General features: G+C 51.5%; 1 protein-coding gene across 2 annotated transcripts in view; it reads left to right on the top strand.

Annotated features, from left to right (window-relative positions):
* The first annotated feature begins 1,382 nt into the window (after positions 1-1,382).
* Positions 1,383-16,659, top strand: part of SLC16A2 (solute carrier family 16 member 2) — a 72,639-nt gene continuing 57,362 nt past the window's right edge. Inside the window, exons 1-2 of one of the 2 annotated variants that reach the window (XM_036226679.1) lie at positions 1,383-1,641; positions 2,045-2,610. In XM_036226679.1, the coding sequence (XP_036082572.1) occupies positions 2,193-2,610 (418 nt within the window). In that variant the 5' untranslated portion in view covers positions 1,383-1,641; positions 2,045-2,192. Of the gene's footprint in view, positions 1,642-2,044; positions 2,611-16,659 lie in introns of those variants that run through there. The other variant, XM_016130738.2, reaches the window with a different exon arrangement.

A 16,659-nucleotide genomic window follows, 5' to 3' on the forward strand; every position in this document is an offset into this window, starting at 1 on the left:
CAGGGCTAGCACTCCCCTGGGAAAAGTCGGTCACGTGCGCGGTGAGAACTCTAACTAAAAAGTACGCCTTAAGTCCCAGTGCCCATAGTGTCCATGATTTGTCTCTCCCCATGGCTGAAGCATTGTGGATTTTCTTTAAAATACAAGAGTTTCTTGGGAGAGGCTATATAAAATTTGGTCTGTGCTTTTTCCTGTTAGATAAGGACGTCCGCCGCCACTAGCAGCCTGTTAAAATGCTTCTTAACATTCGAGGCCCATGCAGGCCACCAACTCCTCCGGAAACCTACTGTGCAAGCTAAGCCGGATCCTGTCTTCCCCTCCCTGTCACCCTCCCTGGGAGCCTGAGGCTTCGGTGTATGGGGACCGGCCTTGAATTTCAGTTTGTTCTTGACTTGTCCCAGGACCGCAGGCTAATAAATGCATCGACTTCGGTGAGCCTCAGATTTCCTGCTTGGAAAAAGCGGGTGATAATAATACTAACCTCAGGGCAATATGGGACGTGCTCTATGCGCTTGAGCAATTCCTGCTTTGCGGACCGCCCCCGCGATTTGTGAATGTGGCGGGTTCCTCTCCTGATGCTACAGGCCTCTCGGCACACCTTTAGCCTCCCGCCCAGCTCGGCCCGCCCTCAGATGCTTAGAGACCCGGTGTTCATGGGCAGCCGGCGCAGCCCTGAGCTGCATTTGCAGCGGGCACGCAGTCTTTTCACAGAGCAGGAGGTTAATTAGATGCCGGGCAGAAAGAGCTCAGCGCCCCGCGGCGCGCCGGTAGCTGGGTAACCCCGCGGCGACCTTCTGATCACTATATTAGACGGGGGACCTCAGGTGGGGGGGCTGCCTCGGGTCTGGGGCTGAACGCGGCAGAGCGCTCCGGCTTCGTCCCCCGTCCCCGGCCCGGCCCCGAGCGCTCTCTGGGAATCAAAGTGTCCCTTACTCTTGCCGGGCTGGGGCCTTAGTCTGGGACGTTCAGCGGGACTCACAGGTCTCTATACCCGAGGTGGGCGGAAGGGGGCGGTGGGTGTCGGAGGACATCACCCCACTAGCGGCTCCGCCGAATCCCAAGCGCTCAAACAGCGGCGGCGGAGGCCCGAGGGACCAGTCCGGCCGGGGTGTCGGGGGCCGGGCGGCCCTGGCCCAGGCTGGCGGTTCGACCTGCCATCCGATGCGGGACGGAGAGTCGGGCGGAGTCTGAGCGGACCTCCGGCTGCCGCCCTGCCCGTGCCCGGCCTCCTCCGGTGCCGCTGCACCTCCTCTCCTCCCCGGCCCGGCCCCCGGCTCAGACCCGGCCCTCTACGGCTCCTTTGGGCTCCAGGTTGGCGCAAACAAAGCCCTGATTGACTGCCCGGAGGGGCGGGCCTCCGCGCGGGGCCGCCTCCTCCCCTCCGCGAGCCGCCAGGGATTTGCCGGGAAGGGCGGAGGCGGAGGGGGAGAGCGCGGAGGGAGAGCGCGGGACTGTGGGGGTCCGAGCCCCCGGGATCGAGAAGGCCGTTCCCACTGTGTGTGTAAAGTCTGGGCTGTGCCCTTCGGGTCGCCCTCCTCAAGCTCCAGGGGGGACACAGGGACTCCCAAGGGCAGGGTGGGGTGCCTCACGGGTCAGCTGTCGTCCCGAGGTCCACGGAGCCACCCCAGTTCCAGGCTGCTTGTGAGGAAGGAGGGGGCGGGAGGGAAGGACAGGCCGGGTCTTCCGTGGGGATCGAGTCGCTCGGCGGCCGTTCGGAGCCCGCGGGGCGGACCGGGCAGCGGAACAGGAGACTTTATGCTGTCGCTTTTTCCGTTTCTCCTGTCGCCGTACTGGGCGTGCGGACGAGCAGGACAGCGCCGGGCAGTGTGGGCGGGAGCCGAGGGCGGCAGGGGCAGCTGGAGGAGGTCGGCGAGCACGAGGAGGGGCAGGAAGGGCCGGGGAGCAGTGCGGAGGGAGGAAGAGGCGGGGGTGGGGGGAGAGGAGGAGGGGGAGGGGGAGGAGAGAGATGACATGGGAGGGCGGGAGGGGGGTTGAAAAGGGGAGGAGGAGGAGAGGGCTCGAGGGACCGTCTGTCGCGGGACAGGCTGGCCAGCTGGGGCGCAGAGCCGGGAGGAGGCGGCGGCAGCGGCGGCGGCGGCGGCGGCAGCAGCAGCAGCAGCAACAGCCTCCGAAGCAAGTACCAGCCACACAGCGGCTCCCGCGGCTCGAGCCGCCACAATCCCCCCGCCGCGATGGCGCTGCAAAGCCCGGCAAGCGACGAAGCCAAGGGGCCCTGGCGGGAGCCAGACGCGGAGCGGCAGGACCGGGTGGGCAGCCCGGAGCCGGAGCCGGAGCCGGAGCCGGTGCCCGTGCCCCAGCCCGAGCCCCAGCCGGAGCCGCAGCCCCTGCCCGACCCTGCGCCGCTGCCGGAGCTGGAGCTAGAGCCCGGGGCGGCGCGCGAGCCCGAGCCCGAGCCCGCGCCCACCGTGCAGACCCGCGGCACCTCGCGCGGCTTCCAGCCCCCCGAGGGCGGTTTCGGCTGGATGGTGGTCTTCGCTGCCACCTGGTGCAACGGCTCCATCTTCGGCATCCAGAACTCCTTCGGGATCCTCTACTCCATGCTGCTGCAGGAGGAGAGAGACAGCAACCGCCAAGTAGAGTTCCAGGCAGGTGAGTGGCCCCGAGCGCCCCACCTGGCACTCGAGGCGAGGGTGTCTGCGCGCGCCCGCGGCCGCCAGCCCCCCGCCGCCCGGGGCGCCGAGCCTGCCCCCTCCCCGGCGCGCTGCTCCGGCTCCGCCCCCTGCCCTTTGCCCACCGCGCCGCTGACGCGCGGACCGAGGGGCTCTGGGGTGGAACCCGGGGCGCTCACTGATCGCGGGCAAGGCAAAACTTTATTGCCCTGGGACAAATGCAGACGCATCTTTTAGGTTCCAAGTACGCTGGCCGTGTGGACTGGGGAGAGAGATTTGCAGAATGGTTTTGGGGGTGGGGGTGAGGGTGGGAGCGAAGTCACGGAGAGGGGAACAGTGGAGAGGGTGGAAGGACTTTCACAGGGACACACACCGCGCATCTCCGCGAGCGGTCCCTGCTCGTGGACGCGGAGAGGACGCCAGGGATCCCGGTGCCTCCGAGCGCACAGTCAAACACATGGCCGGCGAGAGGAAGGGAGGGAGGCAGGGAGTGGGGGTGTGTGCGCCGCTCCTGGCCCGCGGCGGTTGCCGCCCAGCCGGGCCCGGCTGTCCTCTGCCGCTCTGGGGGAGCCGGCGGATCTCCATGTCCTCGGAGCTCAGCCCCGAAGCAGGCAGGAGGCGGCCCGCGTGGTCTCCCGCCCAGAGAGGCGTGAGCCGCCCGGCCGCTTGGGCCCTGCGCCTCGCTCCCCGCCGCCCCGAACTTCAGCCAGGCGCTCTGCGCCCCTCGGTTCTCCGCGGGGTGCTTGCCTCGGCCTCAGCCAGGATGCAGGCTTCCGGCCCTCCCGCTTTCTTGGGGGGCCGACTTAGTCTTTTCCCCTAAGACAAGCAGGGCTGGGGGTCTGTCCTCTCTCACGGTGGCGGCCAGAGGACCGCACGCTTGCGCGCTCTTCGCTTTCAGCCCGCGTGTGAGCTCCGAGTCGAAGGAGCCATCGGCATTGACAGCAAGACAATGGCCAAGCCCCCAGCACTCCTCGTGAGGACCCTCGGGCGGGAGGTGAGGGCCGCTCCCTCTTGCGGCTCCTCAGGACAGCTCCACGAGCGACCCGCTGCAAGTCGGAAGCTCCGAGTATATGGCTTTCCACAGCGGCGCCTTGGGGCCGAAGGGTTCCCTCCTCTTGCCATCCGCAACACGTACTCTGCTGCTCTCCCAGGGGGCCTGGAGGTCACTTAGTGAATACAGAAACCCCGAGTTCTGGGGCGCCCACTGGAGAGCCCCGGTACCAAGCACTCCTGGTTTTTTTTTTTTTTTTCAGTTTTTACCTTCACTGGGTGGCTTCCGCTCGAAGAAGGGGTTTGGGGGCTCGTGGGGCCGCCGATCTTGTTGCCCATGGGTGCCACGGTGTACGAGTCTCGTTTGCAAATTTGAGTGGGCGCCTGTGGCTGCCCAGGGCCGTCTCAGGACTGCTCAGCCCACGCTGATGCCAGAGCGGAGGGGTCCCCAGACTGCGGAACAACATCTGGGGGCAAGTTCACTGCTGCGCCCAACCCCGAGATGACCCTCGCCTGCTTTAGCGCTTGGCGGGCTCTTGGGAAGGCATCTGGGGCCTCTGCCCCTGGCCTAGTCCATCCCACGGGGCACCTGCTCAGCACTGCTGTTGGCCTTTGGGGCTCGTGGCAAAGTCTGGGTGAAACTGGATGGGAGGCCATGGGGGATGGGCCGAGACTAGGTCCTGGCATTCTTGCGATGTGAGCAGGCCTACAGCCAGGGCCTTCGGAGTGTGTAAGAAAACTTGGAAAAACCACTACTTTACCAGGAAGAGGTTCACTGCTGGGGAACGAACTTCAAAGTAGGTGATCATAGGGGACTCAGGGGGAGGGCTGGTTGGGACTTTCCTGTCAAGACCTCACAATGCAGCTGGGAACAGGAGGTGCGGTGCAGAATTGTGGCCGCCGGTACTCTCACACAGACTAGGTCCATTGACTGGCTGGGGCTATTGGTTTCAATTCTGGTGAGTATAGGTCAGGAAGGGACAGAAAGAAATTCGGTCTGTCCCCAGGGTCTCAGAATACTTTGGCTTCGGTCGTCACTGTGGTGCATCTTGAATTCATGAAAGTTATTTTTGATACTGAAGGTTCTCGGGAACACCTCAGTTTTTACTTTGAAAAAGTCAAAAACATCTCAGCACATTCCTGAGCTCCTCGAAAAACCTCATCCTTTCTTGAGCCCCTCAACTTTCTCAAGCAACTGTTTAGATCAAGAGGTTCCAAATGTGTCTCTGCTTTCATATTCTTTCTGCAGTTTACTCACAGTTTCTCAGTCACCTGTGCCACAGCACTGGTGTCTCGAAGGGATAGAATAAGCTGGCAAAGGCTCGCTAAATTCTTGATCGGCCAGTATTTGCCCAATAGCCATTTCTGGGGCACATGGAACACACCCGTCCCCCTCCCCCTGTCACACACACACACACACAGTCAAGGAGGTTGGTGCATTGTCCATTTCTATTAATGTCTGCCATGGCTTCCATCTTTAAAAGCCTATGAATTAACGTTTGGAGGCATCCCACAACCAAAATTCTCTTCACAGCCTTAAAACTGCATTAATTGGCTTTATGAGTCTAAGGCTCTGCAGATGATTGTGGCTGCCGTGAGGGAGCCCCAGAGAGAGGCAGCTTCGATGTTTGAGGTCTAAGTCCACATCAGAAGGTAAAAGACAAATAGAATTAAGGCCATTCTAGAGCATGCAATGTGTGGTCTCTGTGGGCTCTGTGATGTGTACAGTTGTGTGTTGGCACCAGCAGTATATCTCGTACCTTCTCTTTACCTGTTTTGAAAGGAAAGGCAGCTTTCCCCAGGTCCTAGGCCTGGGAGGACTGGCAGGCTAAAGGTTCCTGAGATAGAAGCAAATGACTAAGGTCTGTTTTAGGGGAAAAAAAAGGAAAAGATCAGGAGAGAAGCGAGCCTATACTTTTTGCAGACAGGATAGGGGCAACTATGCAATTCGATGGGAAGTATAACATGCCTTCCTGGGATGAGAGGGGTGCCTCTGAGAGAAAAGAGGAGCAAAGTGGCATTGGTCACAGGCCCCAGCTCATTATTGGAACCCTAAGTGAGTTAGGGCTGCGGTGGGGTTTGGGTTAGAGGTCCAGGGAACAAGGCAGAACAAACCAGAGTTCTTAGCGGTGGCTCCAAAATTAGGTCTTTCTGAACATACTCCAGAGTAAACCCATTATCCTGCACTGTCCACCTCAATTGCCAGTCTAGCGCTGAACCATAAAGTATGATGGGAGGCATCGTTTATTAGGCAATTTGTGAGCATGGCCCTTGTGGGCTCCCAGGTGGGGAGAGCATGGCTAGGGCTCTCACTGCCTATGGAAATGGTCAAGAAGGTTGGGTGCAAGATAGTTCAGGCTCATGGGTTACTCTGATGGAGACAGAATTTTCTAGGTATGGGAACATGGTACACTCTGCATTTTGGGCAGAGTCCCAAGGACTGGTGAGGCCGGCAGCAGATTAGGCTGCTTTTCTCCTCCTCATCTTAGGGGCTTTCATTGCTTGGTTCAATGCTTTAGTGGGCTGACCACTAAGTTGCTAACTTTTGGAACCAGGTATCTTTTGAGAAATGTCTTGCCTTTGGCCAGACATCTTTCAAGTTAATCCTCTGTCTCTTCCCCCAGACTGGGACCTTGACTCATACTGGAAAAGATGAGAAGGAGATGTTGGGGTATTTGGAAGCCAACCGGGGGATACTTATTTAAGTTGGAGTAGCTGGTTGAGGCTGGATTCCTGGCTCAGTGTCTAGTAGCCTCAAATGCTCATTCTAAGTCTAAATATGAACCCCAAAGTGCCGGTGACCTCAGTAATACTGCCTAGGCAGTGACTAGGAGTTAGACAACTTTGGGTCCTTGACTTGCTCTGTGACTTTGAGTAGACACTTTACCTCTCTGAATCTTAGTTTATCTATCTGTGAAATGAGAGAGTTAGAATAGATGAACTTTCTAGCTCTGCCAGTCTGTCTTTCGAGAATTTTGCGAAGTTTTATTCTTTACTATTTACCTGGAATGAATTTTGACTCATTCAGACAGTTAATCTGCCCGAATGGAGGTGCAGACGAGTTGGGAGGAGACTGGTAAAGGAATGAAAAGTCGGGTAGATGTCATCTCCCCATGTTACGTGTATTTGAAGACTATGGGGCTCCTCCTGTGTGCTGATGTGTTTGAAAAGACCCGCTCCTATTTTCCCCAGTATCTAAAGGCAACTCTGGATGTACAACTGCTTCTCCCCAGAAGGCCCTGCTCAGCATGGAACTGGGCCCCCAGGAGAATCCTTTTGGCTTGGCCCGCTACAGGCCGGCAGAGTGGGTCTGTCTGCTGCCGTTCCCCAGGATTTGAGCCTGTTCCTAAAAAGCGTTCCCTTAAGCCTCAGCTTGTACTCCTCTCCTGAAGCTTCATTTCCCACAGCTCATTCTCATTTCTCAGGAATCCATAGTTCGTTAGTGCGACCTTGGTTTGCTGTTACTTCAGGATAGAAGAGTAAACCAAGGTCCCTAAATGCAAGACAGTGGTTTCCTTCAGGGAGCTTCAGATAGGGAGGGCATCTTCCTAGCCGGGTCGGGACTGCTGCCCAGGTCCCATTTTGGGACTGCTGCCTGCAACCCCAGGGAAATCGCTATTGTGTATCCACAATCCCTGGTGAACTTCAGCTCCACCCAAGGTTAGCTGAGAGTATGGCTGCCGAAGTAGCAGGCGCAGGGCTCTGTCTACTTTTCCCTGAATTTATGCTTCCATTTCATTGGGAATATTGCCTCCGGTGCCACGAAGAGTAAACAAGCAGCTGGACTGTTGACATTTCCAGAAATCCGCAAAGGGCGCCACCTCGGCCTTTTGAGCAGACCAGCTTTCCAGGGCGGTATGCTGCTTTTCTCGCCAGTATCTTTTTGTTCTGCTGCATTTTGCAAAGAATCATTTACTCCCTTCAGATTGTATGAAAGATGGAGTGAGATTTCCTTTCTCGAAAGAATCTTTTATCTGGGATCGAATGAGTAAACCTCAGAGAAACAGCTTCATTCGTAAAACCTTAGAGAAAAGGCTTTATTCGTCACACACACACACACACACACACACACACACACACACACTCACACTGTATGCCCCAAGCCATGAATTATGACTACTTTATCTGAAAAATGTCTTTTGCCATCTGTTCATGGAATCGGGTTTAATGAAACAGAGGCTTCAGTAGGTGTTATGGGGGGCTAGTGCAAAGCACCCAGACTCGAAAACTTGCCAGGTGAGAATGATGAAGAGAATATGGTCTCCCTGGGTTGTGCCTCTTGGCCTGCACCCCTTTGTAACTTCCCAACAGTGACGCTTGGAAATATGTATTAAAAGTTTCTACTTCCATCCTCCCCTTCTCCTGTACCTCTCTTAGGACTGACAGGGTACTGGGAAGAGGGTTGGGGACACTCCAGCCCTCTCCCATTTTAGGGGTGAAAGAGGACTGAGCCTACGGATGTTTAATCCTTGAAGGTCAGGGCCGTGGTAACCTATTTGTGGGTAGGGAACGTGGCCTGTGTGGGTAACTTGAGGAAGTGCACGTCCGTTCAACTTGGTAGCTTTGCCCTCCTCTATCCTTGACTTTGCTCCAGTTTCCGGTGTTAGGAGAAGAGAAACGCGCTTCCTCGAGACACATTTTCGAGGCTCCTATTTTCACGGCACATTTGCTGGATGTGCCGCCTCCCTTCCTCTCAGTGTTGTTCTCTCTCTTCTCCTTCTTTGCCTTGAAAGATACTACAGAGTTGATTGTAAAGGAATCAGAGAAGGCAGGGGACAGACACCCAAGTCCTGAGTAGAGTCAAAAGTGCCTTCGCTGAGAGTGTGGAGGGGGGGAGCGAAGGTCCCAGGATAGCTGCTTCCTTGCTTCCATGTAGCTGAAAGGAAAAGAGGAAGGGAACTGTCGCTAAACAAGCGACACAGTCTCTTTGCCCGGCCTATCCAAGTTGGAAGGAGATGTACATGCACCCAGGTGTCCAGACCTGTGTATACGCGCGTGCAGTTGGGCACTTGATGTCTGTCTGGGCCAATTAGCACAGTTGCTTACAACATGGCACCTGTGAGACCGAGGGTATAGGTTCAGTCACTCATTTAGGTCACTGAGCTTCCACCGAGAAAACAAATGTACTGTTCCCTACACACGCCCCTCATGTGGGGTTGCCACTAGTCACGTGGGGACTGAGTATAAGCCCTTCATGATACTGGGGACAGGCATGAAGACACAGTCCCGTGATAGCTGTTCTGCTGCATTCCGCAGTGTGATTTCTTTGACATTTACTTCTGTCAAGTACCTTAATAATAATAATAATAAATAGTAATAATAATAATTGCTAACATTTATTTAGCATTTAGCAATTAACTCTATACCAGGCATTATGTTAAACCCTTTACATGTACCAACCCATTTTAATTCTAAACAACCCTAAGAGGTAGGTACCATTATGTTCTCCATTCCGCACATAAAAGACACAGAGGCACAGAAATTAAGTACCTTCCTTTAGCTCGTATAGAACATAATGGCAGAACCAGGATTTTAACCCAGGCAGTCTAAGTCCAGAACGGCAGCTTTTCATTCCTGCAGCCTCAGAGCATGCTTATGACTAAGGGATAAAAAGAGATGACCAAGAAAGGGTTTAATAAACAAAAGTCCAACAGTCTCATGATCATGACATTCTCCTCTAATTTCCCAGCTCACTCTATCCAGAGTCATGATCCTTGGGTCCAAAAAAATGGCCACAGAAACCATTTCTTCTTACTTTTATTTAGTCCTGAACAAGTCACATAACTTTTCAAGGCTTCAGTATTTACTTTTATAGGACTACGAAAGGGTCATACATAGCTCAGGGCTGTATATGTTCTTTTTTGTTGCTGTTGCTCAGTTCTCTAAGAGCCCAAGGAGAGGAGGAGCCGAAGCCCAGGTCATATACATTCAAGGAAACAAGGCATGTTGAAATATTTACAGCTCTTGGCAGAAGCTCACGAACCTCACTCAGTGAAGCCCTGAGTTTTTTAGTAGGAATTGCTAAGAACTGGGGGCGAATGGCGGGTGGAGTTAGGGTGTCACTTCCTCCTGAGGGTCTCTTATGGAATTTCTGTTCTCCTGCAGGTGGTGAGGAACAAGGAAAGGGATATCTAGGGTCAGAAGGTCTGGGCCGGGAACAGAAGCACAGAAGGGGCCTTGCTCATTTGTATTTAGTTTTGGAGTGGGCCGATTTCCTTGTGTTCCAAACAGGATTGCCCCAGAGGACAGAGGGCACAGAAGGTCGGAGGCCTGGAGGAGGACAATAATAGTACTCTTGAATAACTATTTCAGCACCCACTTAGGGAGCCTCCACTAAGACTATCTAGTAGTCAAATCAGAATGGAAATGTTTCTCTGCTTGGTTACAAGCAAGGAAATAAAGTCCCTGAGTCCTTCTTTAAGAGTAAGATTTCAAATATACCAGGACTTATTATCTTGACTTTCAGTTTTTAAATGTCTGAACTGGAAGGCATTTAAAGACCACCTGATCCTACCCATTTGGTTCTCATTTTACAGGTGGAGAAGTGAGTTCTGGAAAGATGTGGCCTCAGTCAGCATTATGGACAGATTATTGTAGCACTAGGAGGCTGGCTTGTTAGGGGAAATTGGTGCAAGGGGTGCAGCTTCTGACACCCTGGAAGTTCCCCAATTCAATCACTGGCATACTGACCCCTTCATCTCTCCCTGAACTTTTCCTAAGTCAATTGCCAGGCACTACTTTGTGGAAAGAGATTGTATTATATTTTAATAGATGTAACTTTATTTACTATTAGGAAAAATTCAAGAGGTACAATGGTTAAAAGTTTCTCTCCCACCTCTGTCTCCCAGATACCTCGATTCCCTCTAGAGAGGCCACAGTGTTACCTAGTGTGTCCTTCCAGAGATGTTCTGTATATGGACAATAAATTGTGCCTATGTGTGTATGTATACACCCTGTTTTTAAAAGACAAATGGTAGCCTATAATTTGCATTATCCTCCATTTTGCCTTTTATACTTCAAAATATATCTTGGATATTATTACACACTAAGTCCATAAAGTCCTCACTTTTTAAAAAATAACTATAGTATTTCATAATATGGGCATATCATAATTTATTTTATCAACAGCTATTCAAGCTATTACCAATCTTTGAGCATAGGCTTTTGGAATCAAACTGCAGTAGATTCGATTACTTACCACATAGCTGCCACAAGGCTTTAGCTTTTTGAAGTCTGAGTTTTCTCATGCATAAAATAGAGTAATAATAATATCTGTCATTATTGGTATGCAGAATAAATGAGATGAGGCATATAAAACATCTAGCATATAGCCTGGCACATAATCAACAAATAATGAGTAAATGTTAGTTTTCTCCCTGCTCACAAGGCCTCTCCATCCCCTCTACCTCCAATTCAATTAATGTTGGTTAAAGTCAATAGACGTTTATTATGTGCTAGGCTGGACCTTAGATGAGCCAGAGAAGGAAGTATCCCTCAAGAAGTTTATAATTTCGTTGAGAAGATATAATATACCAAACAACCACAGATTGCTGCTAAGTAGTAAAAATTTGTGTATATATAAGATTGAATGCAATATTTTTACGTAGTGATGTGGAAAAAGAGATGAGCGTGAGGGCCAGAGGAATCAAGGATGGTTCGCTGGCAGACTTGCAACCTGAAATAGAATTTAGCTAAGTGAAGAGGGAGCCTATGAATTGGGCAGTGTTGGAGTGAGGGTTGAGAATTGGACAGTTTGGTTATTGCTCAGAGTCTGGATCTTTGCCCTCTGGAAGCCCAGTGAATCACTGTTCCCCATTAGGTGCTCAACCAGCAGGTGGGGTGGACTGGAGGGGCAGGAGGAGAGGAAAATACTGAGGACATTTGTAGAGAAGGGCATGAGGCAGGGGGATGTCTGGGCATCGGGCCACAGAATGATGTGCCTGCAAATGGTTTGTGGCATAGCCCGTCCAGCCTACACCACCTGCTCTTCCATGTCAGCAGCCCAGGCGCTTTTTCTAAGAGGCCTGAGAAGAGGGATAAAGGGCTGGAGAACAGAAGCAGAGCTCTAAGCCCCCACCCTGAGTCCCAAACTGGCCTCCAGATGCTGTGAGCCCCAGGAGAGGGAGAGACTACTGAGGGATAATAATCCCTTCTGTGTGTGGCACATTGTAGTTTATATCTTAGCTGATCTTTATCCTTGCAACAGAGACAGTTATGAAATAAGATACTCCGTCGAATCTGATCATGTACCAACATCTTTGATCACAAGTGCTATGTTCAGGGGTTCTGAAAAAATGAAAAGTCAATGTAGTTTGCATTATTTATGGAAAATTTCACGACAGGGAGGGGCTGTGTAGAGAGTCATAGTCCCATTTTATAGTTACAGAAAGTGGAGAGCAGATAGAGGGCAAGTGAGTAGCCTAAGGTCGTACATTTAATATTTAGCAGAGCTGAGACCAGAGTTCAGGTCTCCTAATTCCATGTTCCATGGCAACAGAGATGCAAGAGCACCCTGAATGCTGGAATAGGGTTTTTTTTTCTAAATTTAATAGCAGCCTGGAGTTTAAGTGTATGGATAAGAAATACTATAGTATGATGAAAAGTAAATTAACAAACCATTGGCAGGTGAAGAGTTAAGAGGGATGAAAATGAGGATCATTGAGGGAACGATCTGGGCATAGCTAAGGCCTACTGTCTAAGGTCAAGAAAGAGCACTGGACTAGGAGTCAGGAGGCCTGAGTTCTGCTCTGGCTTTGACCTTGATGAGCCCCTCCCCCTTTCTGGGCCTCAATTTCTCCACTTATGTGATGAGAAAGCTGGACCTCCCAGACACTTAGTGATGCTGAGAACTAATGGTTTCTATTAACCAAAGAGGCCCTGGGTACTTCCTAACAAGGGGTCTGGAGTGATGGGAAATGGTAAGGTAGTGAGTGTAAGGGAACAACTTCTCTGATGAAAATGAAAAATAGATCCTCCTAGGACATCTGGGCAAGATAGCAGAGTAGGTAAATGCTGTATTCAACCTCCTCCCATGACCACATCAAAATTACAACTAAATTATAGACCAATCATCATTGAGAGCTACCTGAAGACCAGCTGAACAGAAGTCCTACAACAAAGGAAGCACAGAAGAAGCCACATCGAGACTGGTAGGAGAGAAGGAAACACAGAACGGGCTAGTCTCACACCCACATGTAATAGTTAAGAATAAGGAGGGATATCTCAGCCGTGGAGGTCCCCACCTGAGGAGTAAGGGGCCCCAGCCCCACACTGGGCCCCTCAGCCCAGGTTTCCAGTGCCAGGAAGAGAAGCGCTCACAACTTCTGACTGTGAAAAGCAGTGGAGACTGTGGCTGAGGAAGGTGGTTAGAGACCCAGCCAAGCTCTGAAAAGGGACATGCACATTCTCTAATGAACTCATTCACTCAGCAACACTCGCCCTAAGCTCTGGTGAGGAGACAGCAGCTTGAAAAGCACCTGGGCCGCATAGGAGAGGAACTGAGCTGTCTGGGTTCAGGGTGAGGGGAGGAGGGACAGCGCACTCTGGACAGAAGTGCTGGCAGGTGCCGGTGTTCTTGTGTTGAGCCCTCACCCTACCTGGCCTGCAGGTGCATCTGGGTGCCACATGTGAGTCTCCATCAACCTGGCTCATGCGGTCTGGTCCAACCTGGTGACTTCCTGAGACTCTGTGCCGCCTGACTCACCCACCAGCCTGAACCAACTTCGGCTGCTGTTCCTCACAAGCCACAAACCTTAGCAACACTACGGACGTCTGTAAAATTGGTCAAAGGCCCACAAACCCCACACAAGCAGCATCTGGCCTCAGCATGCTCATCTGTCTTGTTAAGTGGCTGCAGGCCCAACACTAGTGGTAGCCAGCCTTGGTTCACAGTTTAGCTTCTCCCAGGTGCCTCCAAGCCCAAAACGGACAGCTACAAACCGCAAATCACTTTTTAGCTCCTAACAGGTGGCCCCGGGCCAGGCACAAGCAGCAGCTGACCTTGGCCTACACTGGAGCCCCTCCCAAGACGCCCCAGAACCAAAACACCCAATGGCCAGCGCCAGACCACACCAGAGCACCACCCCGTTAACTCCACAAATAACACACCCAACGGGTGTGCTCAGGAGGCACCAGAGACTCCACTAAAGTGAATCCTGCTCTGTAGGCTCAGCCCCCTGCACAACAGCTCCTCCACTGTAGCCATGGCCAGAACTCACAGCCAGTCGGTCTGAGGGTCAATCCCAGCCACTGACATGCCAAGAGCAACCAAGGCTCAACTACAACAGGAGGGCACGCACGACCCACACAGCAGATACACCTGGAGCACCCAGCTCAGGTGATCAGGAAGACTGCACCACTGGGCCGCACAGCACGCCTACCACGTAAGGCCACTGCGCTAAGACTGGGAGACACGGCAGCCCTGCCTAACACATGGGAACAAACACAGGGAGGCAGCCAAATGAGGGGGCAAAGGAACATACAGTCAATAATATTATCGTAAGTATGTATGGTACCAGGCGGGTATCAGACTAATCAGGGGAGAGTTCACTTCATAAGTCATATAAATGCTAAGCACTATGCAGTACACCTGGAACTCATATAATATAAACTAATACTGAATGTCAGCTGTAATGAAAAAAGTGAAGTCGGACCACATCCTTACACCATATACAAGAATAAACTCAAAATGAGTTAAAGACTTAAATGTGAGACCCAAATCTATAAAACTCCTAGAAGAAAATATAGGCAGTAAACTCTCTGAAATTGATCTTAGTAATATATATTTTTCTGATATAGCTCCTTGAGCAAGAGAAAGAAAAGAAAAAAGAAACAACTGGGACTACATCAAACTAAAAAGGTTTTGTACAGCAAAGGAAGCCATCAACAAAATGAGTGGAAGAATAGATTTGCCTACGATACATCTGATCAGGGGTTAATACCTAAAATTTATAAAGAACTCATACAACTCAATACCAATAAAACAAACAATCCAATTAAGAAAAGGGCAGAAGACCTGAATAGGTATTTCTCCAAAGAGGACATACAGACAGCCAAGAGACATATGAAAAGATGCTCAATGTAACTAATCATCAGAGGGATGCAAATTAAAGCCACAAGGAGATATCACCTCACACCTGTCACAATGGCCACCATCAATAAATCAGCAAACAAGTGGTGTTGGCGAGGATGTGCAGAAAAGGGAATGCTTGTGCAGTTTGGGTGGGATTGCGAATTGGTGCAGCCACTGTGGAAACAGTTTGAAGGTTCCTCAAAGAATTAAGAATAGAACTACCTTATCATCCAGCAACTCAATTTCTGAGTCTGTATCCAAAGAAAACCAAAACAGTAATTTGAAAAGATGTGCACCCCTATGTTCACTGCAGCACTATTTACAATAGTGAAGATATGGAAGCAACCTCAGTGCCATAGGTAGGAAATTGGATAAAGAAGAGGTGCTACATATATACAATGCAATCTTAGCCATTAAAAAGAACGAAATCGTAAGATCTTCTAACACATGAAAGGGTTAAGAAGTACAAATTGGCAGTCACAAAACAGGCACAGGGATGCGAAGGACAGCAGAGGGAATGCAGTCAGTAATGTTGTAATAACTGTGTATGGTGCCAGGCGGGGACTAGATTTATTGGGGGGTGGCAATCACTTTGTAAGTTATGCAAATGTATAATCACTATCCTGTACATGTGAAACTAATATAATTTTAATATTAACTGTCATTAAAAAATAAAAGAATAAAACAAAACAGATCCTCCCAGATCTGAGGAAAGATGGGTTGTAAAAGGGAGCTGTCCCATGGTCTCTATCTTATCTCCTTGGAGAATTCCACTGAAGAGAGGCGAAAGGAGAGCATGTGTGCACGAGGGAGCAAGTACCTCGATGCGAAGCCGAGACCTGGTGGGACAGATCATGACAAGGCGAGGCAACGTGTCTGCAAATCTCTCCTGAATAGCCTCCACTTCCATAGCACTTTTTAAATAAAATAAACCCAGGTAAGCCCAAGGGAGCTTAGCATTATTGTCAGGAATCCTAGCGGTAAGAGTGCCTGGCCGGGGTACCTCCTGGGCTGCTCTGACGTTGGTCACATCCAGGACCAGAGGAAGACATTTAGAGGCCCCAAGCACTGTTTTTCTGGCCAACAGATTCTGAAACAGTTCATTAAATCTGTACTTTTATCATTTTGGGGTGGCCCTGCTTGACTGGTGCCCTAAACTCATACTTAATCCACCTGTTAGCTAATCCCGCACTGACCACATCAGCCTATAAGCCCCTCTCCTAAGTTCTGGAGGGAACCAATCACTGTGGGTGGTCTAGGTCCAACAGCTTCATGCACAACTGGGTGCCCTGCTGCCCACCTTGTAAGTGCTAATCTCGCCTAGCCCCATGACCTTCTTCCAGCTGGGACTTCCCATTTTGTTACTTGGAAGGAGAGTTTATCTTTGAAGCCAAGGCAAAGGGAGGACAAACGCCTGGAAGTCCCAATAGGTGTCCCCTGTAGGAAGCTTTAAATGTTAGCAAGGTACAAATTCCGGTGAGGAATTGGGATGACATAGTGAAAAAGAAACGGTGAGTACCTCCCGCTTCCAAGTGCGCAGGTGACCATCTCCCCTCCCCTGAGCCGTGACCTCTCCAAGGACTTCGAATCAGTGATTCGGGAACCTTGGAGTCACTCATCATCTACATTGCTCTTGACCAAGTTCTAACCATTCAAACGGTGAACAATAGGACCGAGGTGTGTGACAGGAGCCCCAGTGCTTTTTGCCTTGACCCAGATTTTGCTTATGGAAAGACTAGCCGAATGCCGGTTTTCCTTAGATCTTCTGGCCAACGAGCTGGAGGGACCTGGTGGCCAGGGTAAGGGAGGTTAGCAGGATGCCAGACAGGTTCATTTGCTACCTTGCCCGGGGATGGCACCGCTCACACTGAGGCCCAGCCGGGCCTGTGCTACCTGCTCTCCTCACAGAATGTCTCAAACGGGAAGGCTCAGGTGGAACCGGTCAGACCAGATGTTGCAGGCCTGTGG

The sequence above is a fragment of the Rousettus aegyptiacus genome, unplaced genomic scaffold, assembly GCF_014176215.1.
Source record: "Rousettus aegyptiacus isolate mRouAeg1 unplaced genomic scaffold, mRouAeg1.p scaffold_m13_p_9, whole genome shotgun sequence".
Lineage (NCBI taxonomy): Eukaryota > Metazoa > Chordata > Mammalia > Chiroptera > Pteropodidae > Rousettus > Rousettus aegyptiacus.